The sequence below is a fragment of the Semicossyphus pulcher genome, unplaced genomic scaffold (assembly GCF_022749685.1).
Source record: "Semicossyphus pulcher isolate SPU_LCO1_2020_fin unplaced genomic scaffold, fSemPul1.0.p SCAF_11, whole genome shotgun sequence".
NCBI lineage: Eukaryota > Metazoa > Chordata > Actinopteri > Labriformes > Labridae > Semicossyphus > Semicossyphus pulcher.
In genome coordinates, this window is record NW_027211615.1 from 13,530,652 (window position 1) to 13,542,857 (window position 12,206).

The window sequence follows — 12,206 nt, forward strand, 5'->3', positions numbered from 1 at the left end:
AAAAGCCTGATCCTCCATGGATTTAGATCCTCACTGTCGGCCTGTTTGAACAGACAGATGACAGATCTAGACTCACTTCACAGATCTCGTATGTGCACAGCATGTCAACTACACACGCACGCACTGATCCACTGAACACCCACTCATGTCCCACTGCTGCTCACTTCATTACTGATGGATCCATCGTCCATGCTGAACGAGCTTTTGATTCACGTTGCTGTTTGTTTTTATTGGCTGCAATCACGTAACTGCTTTACTTATTCTAACGAGTGCTTACATCTTCCCTGCTTCTTGCCTGCGTTTTAGGACTTCTTTATGATCAATAACAGCAAACAGGTGAGTGCACTTACAGTCAAATGAATTCAACCCATCTGTCCTTACATGTTATATTATGTTCTGTTGTGATTTAATGTCTCTGTGACCAAATGTACAACCTCAGGTGCCGTGACTTGTGCGTCATGTTTGCATGATTGTACGACTGTTCTTAAAGCCTTTGTAATGTCTTCTCTCTTGTTTGGGGTTTCAGGGTATGTGTCATCTTCATAGCCGTGTGTCTGTTACTAAAAAGTTGTGCACATTAAAGTCGCCCTCTGCTTACCTCTTCATCACTCTGCTCACAGAAAGAGGCGGACGACGACACACTGAGCTCTAAAAAAGTCAAAGAGCTTTCAGTCATTGACGGCCGCCGAGCTCAAAACTGCAACATCCTCCTTTCGCGGTGAGTTTCTTCCTGCATCATTAAACCTCTCACATCTCATGGGTTATGATGGATTTTTAATTGGCTCGTGTGTGTGTTTTTTTGCTGCAGGCTGAAGCTTTCAAACGAGGAGATCAAGAGAGCCATCCTAACCATGGACGAGCAGGAGGATCTTCCCAAAGACATGCTGGAGCAGGTACGTCATCTATCGCACACACGCACCAGGTTACAGCTTTTGACAGTCGGCTGATGACTTGCATCACGTAAAAGAGAAACCTGGGTACTGTAGTTGTTTATTACTTTACATTGTATTACAAATCTGCCAATCTTGGATCCCATCAGCTTTAGTCTGACGACGATATAGCCTCTGGGGGCAAAGGTGAACGAGCGCTTAGCGATAAACGACTTCCAGTCAAGACTTCCTTTTCCACGTGCTGCATTGTTTACAGAAAAAGTTTTTCTTGTGATTGACTTTAGTTAACAGGTCTCACCTTTGCCTAAATTTCAACATCATGATGCAGATTAGTCAAAAGAAAAAATGAGGCTTTGTCAGCTCCTCAAGAGGAGAAGAAAACTACTTTTAAAATGCTTAATTGTTGAGGTCGGATCGATCATTTCTGATGCATTCGAGGATGTCGGGAAATCTGAAAGCTGACCAAATTTTGTGACACAGCGTCAAGGGAATTTCTCTCAAGTTGAAATTTTAGATCTAGAACAGATTGTAGCTGTTAGCATGCAGATGTCTGTTTATAGAGATTAATAAGAAGCTAAATCGTTGCCAGATGACGCTGATGGGAGTCGGGATGTCGTTACGGTGGATTACGTTCCGCCTGCTTTTGCTCTCCTCAAGGACTGTTTTTCCAGCATACGCTGCAGCCTGCTGATACGTGATTGGTCAATATTACTCAGACTACAAGCGTACTACAAACAGAAACCAGAACACATGCCGTCCCTAAAATCCACGTCCCTGCTAAGAGTATATCTTTTAAAGGAAAATGTGATTGTATTGCAGCAAAGAGAGGCAGTGAGATATGTCTCGTCTCGAATCAGTTATGTGTTAATAAAGGGTTTTTTTCTGTCCCATCAGCTGCTGAAGTTCATCCCTGAGAAAAGCGATGTGGATCTTCTGGAGGAGCACAAACATGAGCTCGACCGAATGGCAAAACCTGACCGCTTCCTCTATGAGATGAGCAGGTACTCTACTCTTCTTTATCATGTGATGCCTTTTTAATTCTGCACACAACAGGTACTAAAAGCTTCAGGTCAGAGCAGCGCTCTGCAGATCAGATCTGCTGACGAACAATAGCCATTGTCTCCTCTTAGTGCGAGCAGATAAGCGAAATGACACATGGGTTTCCACTGAGCCGGGAACAATACCTGTCTGTGTGAATCATTACCTCTAAATCGTGTTGGTGATTTAAGAGTCAGTAATGTAATAACAGTGTTGGTGTTTCTGTTTTGTACACAAAGTCCTTAAAGGAACAAAGGAAACGAGTCACGACTCGGCCACCGACTCCATAAATATGATCAGAAACCAAGCAGCTGACATCACTACAGCATAATTCCTCCTGACGCCGACATGTCGGTTAAATGCAGATTTTCATGATTTACTGTACGGACTGGACTTGAGGACAGATGTCACTGTGGCTTTCATTAGCCGCAGAGTCAGTGGTTTATACGCTGAAATAAAAAAAGCTGCCAAAAATAAGATTCAAAACCACAAATAAAAGTCAGAATGTCCCTCTGAGTAAGCACACAGGCGGTTCGCTTTATTTTTCTAGAGCACGATGTCCATGTTTACGGCTTTTGTCTAAATTTGTGGATTTCCCTGTTTATAATTCCTGTTTTTGGTCTTTTTTCGTCCTGCTCTGACTCGTTTTTTCCATCTCCTGTCCAGAATAAACCACTACCAGCAGAGGCTGCAGTCTCTGTACTTCAAAAAGAAGTTTGCAGAGAGGATAGCTGAGATGAAACCCAAAGTTGAAGGTGGGAAAAATCATTGACTTGTTTTTATGAGTAAAACACAAAATTTTCCAAATCATGTCTGTCGTCAACATCACAGCCTCTGAATTCAAATGTTTTCTATTCTTATCTTTTTATATTTGCACAGGCAGACATGTGACCGCTTTGTAAGTCTATAAATAAATCTGCCAGGCACCTTTTTAATTCAACACTTCTGTCCTTTATGTCGTCCCGTCTCAGCTCTGACGAAGGCGTCGAAGGAGATCTTACACAGCAGAAGCCTGAAGCAGCTGCTGGAGGTGGTGCTCGCCTTCGGGAACTTCATGAACAAGGGTCAGAGGGGGAACGCTTACGGCTTCAAGGTGTCTTCACTCAACAAGATCGCTGATACCAAATCCAGTATCGACAAGTAAGAACACTTTAGAACTCAAAGAACAGACATAAAAGTCACATCTGGAGCATATGGGATATAGATGAACTTCCATCTGGTTATTAATATCAGGAGCTGCCTTTTCAAAGCAACATATGGCACATGTGCATGTTTACTGCCTCACTCTGTCTGTGCGCCTCCTGTGTTTGCAGAAACATCACCCTCCTGCACTACTTGATCACCATCCTGGAGAAGAAATACCCCAAAGTCCTGATGTTCCAGGAGGACCTGCAGAGCATCTCAGAGGCAGCCAAAGTCAAGTACGAGAATCTGCCGCCTGACTCACTTCCTGTTTGCTGAAAACTCATTGTTTGCGTTTGATTCTAAACCACTTAATGATTTTGCAGCATGACGGAGCTGGAAAAAGATATCAACAACCTGCGAAGCGGCTTAAAGAGTGTAGAGAGTGTGAGTCACAGTATATGCTCTGTATTGCTGTTATATAATCTTTACTGTGCGACGACTTTAGCTCTCCTTCCTCTCCTTCATCTTCCTTTCCTGGATTATTTTCACTCGTAGGAGCTGGAGTTCCAGAAGAAGCGACCGCAGGAGCTGGGGGACAAGTACGTGTCCGTAGTGAGTCAGTTCATCACTGTGGCCAGCTTCAGCTTCTCCGACGTGGAGGACTCTCTTACCGAGGCCAAGGAGCTGGTAAGTCGGAGAGCACCACTGTCACTTTCTGTACACACAGAGCGCTTGCATCCCATTTCCTCTCCCTGCAGCTGTTTCCACACGCCTTGTTGACCTCATCAGTCACCTTTTAGAGGAAAGCTAACAGCGGGAGAGAAGCGCTTCAGCTTCCTGCCGCTGCACCGCTGACGCTTTATTGGTCGGCCGGCTCGTTGCCATGTGTGCAGGTCAAAAGAGAAAACAGGAACCATTATGTTCAACACATTATATCATTCTGTTACAGTTTATAACAACCTTACATTTTCACATTTTCTCACCACAGAATAAGCACTTTATAAAACAGCAAAATAATAAACAAACCTGGATTTTGCAGACGTTTTAATGGACATTTTTACAACCTGAAACCTGAGCATAGTCACCTTTTCGTGGAAATCTTGACACCCTGAGGTTTAAATTTACGTGTCTGTCCACATTTATCGTTGCAGGGTGGGAAGAGTTATCTTTTATTTTTTTGCCCCGTAGTGTGTGTGTCTGTTTGCATGTGTTGTGTTGACCTAATTGCTTTGCCGCCCACATGGCAACCTTTAGTGTCTGTTAATCATTTACGGTGTCCCACAGTTAAATATGTGAGTGCAGGATTGAGAAACAGAGAACATGTAAACAGCTCCCTGCATGGGGCCAATGTGCGTTCAATAAAACTCTTGCAGAATCGAAGATGTTAAAAAGAAGTGTCACTTTAGGCATTAACACAAAAACAGCAGTTTATGTTCAGAAAAAAAATCATGAATGAATTTACATGCCCCTTTGCTCCACCTCAGAGAGTTTGCGTGTGATGGACAGAGCGGCTGTTAACACACACATCTCAGAGGGTCTGTATTCTCAGCATGAGCTCACATCTGGATGTTCTTCCTTTAACTTACTGTGAAAAACACTCCACAAACACGCTGCCTTAATTTGAGCTCTGGCTCCAGTCTCAGGCCTCGGCTGTAATCAGTAGCCGGTCAGATCTGGGTTAACACGGGCTTCAAAGCCCGATGACTGGTCCCATGCTCTTATTTCAAAGAGCTGGGACCTAATGAGTCTCCTGTAAAACAGTGAGTAAAACATGGCTCTACTGTGTCCTGCTGTAAATCTAATCCCACGTGCCCCTCCCTGTGCGCCCCCCCCTTTCTCTTTCGTCCCGCAGTTCCTCCGGGCAGTAAAGCACTTCGGCGAGGACGCCAGTAAGATGCAGCCAGATGAGTTCTTTGGCATCTTTGACCAGTTCCTGCAGTCGTTCGCCGAAGCTCAGCAGGAGAACGAGAACATGCGGAAACGCAAAGAGGAGGAGGAGCGGAGGGCCAAAATGGAAGCGCAGGTACGTCATCGTTCACAGTCAAACACTTTAATTTAGTGGTTGTTATCTGAAATATTCTTGAAAGTCTAAAATTAATTTAGAGTTTAAGCAAAACTGTAGAACTTTGAAAGAAGATAAAAAACAATGAGCCAATAAAATGAACCCTTGTTGAGTTCATTACACTCGACTTTTGGTCAGGTGTAGTTCTGCTTTAAAAGACTAGTTTATCTTTTTAGAAAGAATATTTGTTAGCTTTTTAGTTGAAAGTAAAGTGATGAGAATATATCATTTTCACGTCTGCTCTTACAGCAGACAGCTGGTTAGCTTAGCATAAATTCTGTCTCTGTCTGAAGGTAACAAAAAGCACCTAGTAGCACCTCTAAGGCTCATTAAGTGTCACTTTTATCTTCTCTGTTGAGCTCTGCCAACAAATAGTTTTTGTTACCTTCAGACTGAACCAGGCTACATGTCTCCCTTCTCCAGCCTTTATGCTAAACTAAGCTAACCAGCTGTGGCTCCAGTTTCAACACATACTTAGGAGAAGAGTATCCATCTTCTTAATTATCTGTTGGCAAGAAAGAAAAGAAGAACTATTTCTTTGATCTTTAGGTTATTAAAAACAACAGAACATTGCTTAGACATTTGTCTTCCTGTGTCACAGCTCAAAGAGCAGAGGGAGAAGGAGCGAAAGGCCCGCAAAGCGAAGGCCAACGGGGAAGACGACGGCGGCGAGTTTGACGACCTGGTGTCGGCGCTGCGGTCGGGCGAGGTCTTCGACAAGGACTTGTCCAAGATGAAACGCAACCGCAAACGCTTCAACAACCAGAACACGGATTCGAGAGAGCGGCCGATCACAAAGCTCAACTTCTAAGCGATGCTGAGGTCATCATCCTCATTTCGCTCCCCACTGCTCGTCCTTCGTTTCCCTCTGGGTCAAACTGACATGCACATTCCTCTGCACCTCTCTCCATTCCCACCCAGGCTTCAGGGGTGCAGCGCCACACACAGCGCAACACGCTCGGACCTTTCATCCCCTGAGATTTTGATGTTAAACGGAGCAGAAGCCAAAAGTTGTTCTTAACGACCAAACAGGAGGATCAGTCGGGTACAATGAAATGTTATAGAAGATGTCGCACAGTCGCAGGATGGAGAAGAGTTTTCCTACATGTGTCAGAGATGTTTGATAGGAACCGTTCTGTGCTGTTTTTTGTACGTCAGAATCTATGCACAGTGACATGTGCAGCTCGCAGACTCCTCGTAGAGCTTGATGCTCGATCCAAACAGGAAGTGATTCCCCACAAAAAAACACAAGGGGCCATTTTGTACGGACTGATTTCATAGATTGTGACGGGCTCGCACCTGATTGTCTGGGAGAAAGACTGAACTTCGTGAAGACGCTGCTGTCCTCTTGCAGTCAGAGCCATCACAGGACTGAGACTGTTAAACAGAGCTGGTTTTGACTGCAAGTGACGCAGCTAAGAAGCAGAGGACTGTTTTCTATTAATCATTATTGACGTGCAGAAGTTATATATCTGATCACTGTATGTTTTATTTGAACTTTTCCTGTTAAGAGCTGGCCTTAACTCTGTCGGTTTTAATTGTTGAGTGGGTACTCTTAAAGGCCTGGGCCTAATCTGCAATTCCTCAAAGTGTGGACACTCGTGTCATAGATTACATATATCTATATATAAGGTTGTGTGCTTGTTTCACATGCACATACAAACCCATAATGACTATGCTAAATGCCATTAAAACCATACCCTATCAATGCAATACACGTGTTTCTCCGCTCTGAAGGAAGTGCCCTCCTTCATGTTTTTATTGAATAAATGAAATCTGTTTCCTGTGCAATGGCTGGATTCACACTGCAAACAGAAACCAACCGCCTGATTTTAAACATCCACATGTGATGTTTTCATTAAAAAACATCACATGTGGACGCGATCTCAGCCGTGTGAATCCATCCAGTGTCGAACACTTCATTGGACTTTTATAATTTAAATATTGCCTTCCATTGTACACCGACCTGATGAGAATAAATGGGAGAAAAACAGTGATGGCTTGTGTTTTCATGTGCACTTTGGCTCAATAAAGGACATATAACACAAATGTTTAACTTCAGAGACTCTGACAGCAGCCAGTGTGATTGCCCCATCTAGTGGTAAGTAAGTGCAACTGAACAGGGTAACAGTGGGTTCATACTGCAGGTGTGTGTGGAAACAGTTGAGCAGACGCCTCTTCACTCTTTCCTGTGTATGATAAATGAAAATGACGAGACAGAGCCGTCACACGCTGCTTGTGCGTACAGAGTGCATAACTGAATACACTGGTTTTAAATGGAGTCCCCGTACACTCGATACAAATCCAAAAATTCTGATACATACTCAACAAATTAACTTTCAACTTGTCTTGAAAAGTAAAAACTTAATTTAAAGGGGATTGTTTAAACTCACTTTAAGACAGTTATATGCTTTTTACTGTTGAACAGCTTAGAATGTTTATTGATTATTACAACTTTGAATTAAAATGTCAAAGTATTTAGGATAAATACTAAAGTTTCAAGTCTCAAATAATTTGAATTTTTTGATGTTCTAGTTACAGACAAGGTCATTTATCAATCTCCTAAACCAGGTTTGTCTGAAAGAATGATAAATAATTTCACCCACAATTAATTTAATACTAAATTGCATTTTCATTATTTTTTATTTACTACTCAGGCCATAAAAATCAGACCGTAATCAACTTTTACAAAGAAAAACTTTTGATGACATCCCTTTAATACAGTTAATTTATTGACTCAGTACTCTTATCAGAGAGTTTGAGGTGTTCTGTCTTTTTTGTACGTATTAACATGTTTACAAACAAAACCTGTAACTGAGGCTCACTTCAGCAGGAAGCCATGTGTCAGTTTGTCCTCGGACTCCTGCACGAAGCGTGAAACCCCCGTGTAAAACGCTCTGCCGGCGACTTCCACCACGACAGCCTTGAAGTCTCCACACTTTGTCTCCTGAACAGAAACACACAAGATGATCTCTTTAAAAAAAAGAACTCTTTTTTTTTTTTTAAATTAAGACATGGAGCCCGGAGAAAACAAAAGCAGTACCTGAACAGCTTTCCCTGTGAACTGGGATCCAGTGGCTCCACTCAGGAACGTCCTGGTCTGACTGAGCTGGATGAGACCTTTGTGATACTGCAGAGCCACTCGGGCGGTAACGCCAGAACCAGTGGGGCTCCGGTCCACCTGTAAACACGTTTAAATCAGTTACACATAATGAGACATACAAATACACCAGACAGTTGATGGGTTAGGCCAGCGTCTGTGAGATACCTGCGCGTCTGCAAACACACAGATATTTGCAGTGGCATCTAAGGAATAATCATCTTTGCCGTCTGTGAGGATGGTGCCATAGAGGAAGGCAAGATCATCACTGGTTGGGTGGTGCAGCTTCACCTGGGAGAGAAAAGAGAACATGTCTGTGTGTCAGTGTGTTTTGTTATTGTTAGTGTTTGTGTGTAAATCTGGTAAAAACTTGTTACCTGAGCTTTGACAGCATTTGTCACGGCTGTGGCTGCGTCCACCAGATCTCGAGTTCTGGACTTTGTCACATCGAGGCCGAACCTCTGTGCGCTAACAAAGGCGTAGAAAGCTCCTCCGTAGCTGATGTCGACCGTCACATCACCGAACCCTTCCACCTTCACCGTCACATCTACAGAAAAGTGTTTGAGTTAGAGCTGCAGTGTGGAAGAACACATAAAAACCGTTTGCAGTGTCGTACCTGTGGCGAAGGCAAACGCAGGCACACTGAGGAACCTCACTGCTCCTGTTTTACCATCCGAGTACTCGACAAACGCCTTCACCAGCCCGCAGGGACAGTGGATGTTCACCTGCGTCTCTGGCGACTGTGGCTCTTTCACCAGTTTGTAGTCCACAGCGAAGCGTCCCAGCGCGATGACGGCGTGTCCACACATGGTGCTGTACCCCTCGTTGTGCATGAACAGGACCCCCAGATCAGCCTCAGGGATCTCACTGTCCACGATCAGGGCTCCGTACATGTCCTTGTGTCCCCGCGGCTCGAACATCAGCACCCTCCTCAGGTGGTCCAGGTGTTCCCGGGTGTAACGCCGCTTGGAGAGCACGCTGTCACCTTTGACCTCTGGGTAGCCACTGAGGATGATCCGTAAAGGCTCTCCGCCCGTGTGCATGTCCACCAGCGAGAGCTCGTCTCCCTCATGAGGGGGAAGCTGCACGTCCATCTCAGAGCTGATTTAAAAGACAATTCTGAAAGCAAATAAAAACATGTGCAATGTCCAATGCCATACATCCTTCCTTATGAAGGTCGTAGTGTTCAGGTTGTGTTTAAACTGCTTTACAAAGTCAACTCTATGATCAGACGGGTGTATCTTTATTTGCATTTCACTCTTTAGGGAATGCGCATCATATAAACACAAAACTGTCTTCAAACTAGTTTTCACACTGAGACATGGCCTCTACATCAGCTAACACAGCAAAAACCTACAGAAACACTTTTATCTATCTAACTATTATCTGCAGATATTAATTTCAGAGGGGCACATTGGCAAACAAATGTTCAACGAAATTAGCAGGAATCTGTTGACGCACATTATTTAAACTAGGATGTATTTTGGACCCCCAGGTAAATTGTCCCCTGGTTATGAATTGATATTTTAAAAAATGAGAGTCACATTACAGATTCCAGCGTGGAAGTTTTATAATGTAAAAAAAAAAAGCAAGAATAATATCTCAATTTCCAAACACAATGCAGCAGTGTTTCCATTGTAGGGGCTTTAATATTTACAGCTATTTTTTAGGGAAATAAACAACTAAACAACATAAACCAGGGTGATGTCTTCTTAATAAAATCGTTTCAATTGTTTTCTTATTATTGATAAGAAAACTATGTCATGTTAATTTTTATCTAAGAGCAAAAACACTAAAGGTTTTGATTTGGTATATTTATACCGGTGGATATAGGATTTTACCAGTATCGTAATTAAATTACAAATTACTTGTTGCTTGTTTGTATCATAATTATTGAAACCAAACTGCATTTTATCAAACATATTTTAGAGTCAGAGAGTATTTTATCAGCTTTGATGCTTATTCTCATAAGTAATCTGAATGATGATCATTCAAAACAAGGTTAACGGAGTTTGCTGGTGAACATTCATTTATTTATTTATTTTACATTTTAAATAAAAGTTCTTGCAACATATTGGTCTGAAATAAATTAAAAACAGACCGTATTTTATGTCCGTCTGTTTTCATTCACAGCCTGTTTAAACAGGAAAACTTTATGACGGAACCAATTAATGATTTACTTTGAAAAGTTTCGTGGTCTGCTGTAGAAGTGAACCAGAGATACGGAGCGAAAAACCGTAGGACGGAAGTTAAAGTCACCAGTCTGCATTAAAATGCAGTAGAACAGCGCACATAAAATTAACGGTAAAGAAAGGCATTAATATGTTTACCTGTGTTAAAACTTCTGCAAACTTCTGCAGCCTCCTGTACTTTTTAATCCGTATGCGCATGCGTGTTTCTGTTTGCAGATACACTAAACGAGACTTTTGCGCCACCCGGTGTTCTGGAGGGCTAAATTACTTTAAACATAAATTGTTTCTGAATTTAACACGAGTACAGATTTATGGAGGTCAAACCAGTAATTTGGACGTATTTTAGGGAACCGGAGAAAATCTTGTGTACCAAAACAGAGGAGTCCACACAACAGATGGTGAGCAGGCGTCAGTTTTCATTGTTCAATTCACTGTTGACAGTTTCCCTGGATGCATGCAGGGTCATAAATATATCTAATATAAAATAAATGTACTGAATTAGTCACATGCTCGTGTCCATACAGTTCATACTGATTCTCAGTCACACAGAAAAGTAGAAAACATCACGAACATAAACTGTAACCACATCGTTTGTTCATGTTTATCATTGTTATCTAAACAAATGAAAATGTTCAGTTAGGTTTGCATAGCAGTGTGAAGTAACCATCATTTAAAATCTTGTGTAATCAAAATCATGACTTGCATTACCAGTAATTAGGAGTAAATATACCTGAGCAAGAGGAAAAGCTACATGAAAGAATACACAAGCTGTGCTGCATTTACCTGAAATATTCACCTCTCACAAATAGAAAATAAAAGAAAGAATGATATTTCACAATAAAAATCTATAATTAAACCACCATTGTTGCATTCCTAATCTTATTTTACATGCATGGAAAGAAGCTCAAACACAAATTCAATAGTTTTAAACAGCTCATAATATGAATGATGCCGTGACAGATTTTCTTTTTGTGCCGGTCTGTCGGTTCATGTTCTGCTTTGATCACTTATTAACAGGAAAAGGCGCTCAAACACAAACAGGGTCAACATTTCTATTATAAAACATACTTTAAGTTCACAATTAATTGAAGAGTTACACAACCCTGAATGAGGCTTTATCATTGTAAGGCACGTTTCATTACCTGACAATAACTCTTAAGGTGGTCACTAATGTCACTCCACTAATCTGTAAGATAAATAACGAAGTCTGAAACTTTAAATTAACATCAAGGAAAACAAGTCCAGGAAGAGCATAAAATAAACATCCATCCATCCATTATCTATACCGCTTATCCTGTTCAGGGTCATGGGGGGATGGAGCATCTCTCAGCTGTCATTGGGCGAGAGGCGGGGTACACCCTGGACTGATCACCAGTCAATCACAGGGCTGAAACATAGAGAGGGACAGCCATTCCTGTTCACACATACATCTGAGGGCGATGTAGAGTCACCAATGAACCTAACAAGCATTTCTTTGGACTGTGGGAGGAAGCAAGAGTAACTGGAGGGAACCCACACATGCACAGGGAGAAATGAAAATGACCCAAAATATGTTTAGAATAACTAAACTTCAGCTCCTCCTTTTTCACTGATTGTCCTGTCAGGCTGAGAAGCCTTCATTAGAATATCACACATGAGTTAAATCGAGCTACATTGGTTTATGATGCTTGTAAAAAATCAACTTATTTTCTTTTAAATGATCGTTTAAAAAATGTTCCTGCTTCATTTTGACTCAAGTGTAGCACATACAGGAGCATAGTCTGTAAGAACGACTACTGTTTAAGAATAATCCCTGGGTT

The 12,206-nt window shown here is 42.1% G+C and overlaps 2 protein-coding genes across 4 annotated transcripts in view; one reads left to right on the forward strand and one right to left on the reverse strand.

Moving 5' to 3' along the window:
- Positions 1-7,108, forward strand: part of LOC138584285 (disheveled-associated activator of morphogenesis 1-like) — a 45,857-nt gene extending 38,749 nt beyond the window's left edge. For 2 of the 3 annotated variants that reach the window (XM_069656478.1, XM_069656486.1), the window contains exons 16-26: positions 307-336; positions 621-718; positions 809-893; positions 1,785-1,891; positions 2,595-2,683; positions 2,900-3,068; positions 3,242-3,349; positions 3,437-3,497; positions 3,609-3,740; positions 4,906-5,076; positions 5,717-7,108. In XM_069656478.1, coding sequence (XP_069512579.1) covers positions 307-336; positions 621-718; positions 809-893; positions 1,785-1,891; positions 2,595-2,683; positions 2,900-3,068; positions 3,242-3,349; positions 3,437-3,497; positions 3,609-3,740; positions 4,906-5,076; positions 5,717-5,926 — 1,260 coding nt within the window. In that variant the 3' untranslated portion in view covers positions 5,927-7,108. The remainder of the gene's footprint in view (positions 1-306; positions 337-620; positions 719-808; positions 894-1,784; positions 1,892-2,594; positions 2,684-2,899; positions 3,069-3,241; positions 3,350-3,436; positions 3,498-3,608; positions 3,741-4,905; positions 5,077-5,716) is intronic. The other variant, XM_069656495.1, reaches the window with a different exon arrangement.
- Positions 7,109-7,792: 684 nt separating this feature from the next.
- On the reverse strand, positions 7,793-10,585 carry LOC138585352 (trans-L-3-hydroxyproline dehydratase). The gene is made up of 6 exons (XM_069657659.1): positions 10,546-10,585; positions 8,832-9,316; positions 8,593-8,762; positions 8,384-8,506; positions 8,159-8,296; positions 7,793-8,062 (listed from the first exon to the last, which is right to left on the reverse strand). Exons 2-6 carry the CDS (start codon positions 9,307-9,309, stop codon positions 7,937-7,939), a joined length of 1,035 nt encoding a protein of 344 aa, XP_069513760.1. The 5' UTR covers positions 9,310-9,316; positions 10,546-10,585; the 3' UTR covers positions 7,793-7,936.
- Between the last annotated feature and the right edge of the window lie 1,621 nt (positions 10,586-12,206).

What these genes read in the sequence shown, in the direction of transcription:
- LOC138585352 (XM_069657659.1), bottom strand. Translation starts at nt 9,309, where the DNA reads ATGGACGTGCAGCTTCCCCCTCATGAGGGAGACGAGCTCTCGCTGGTG. An exon ending in TGCGTTTGCCTTCGCCACAG is followed by an intron (nt 8,763 to 8,831) that starts GTACGACACTGC and finishes ACTTTTCTGTAG; the next exon opens with ATGTGACGGTGAAGGTGGAA. An exon ending in GTGTGTTTGCAGACGCGCAG is followed by an intron (nt 8,297 to 8,383) that starts GTATCTCACAGA and finishes ACGTGTTTACAG; the next exon opens with GTGGACCGGAGCCCCACTGG.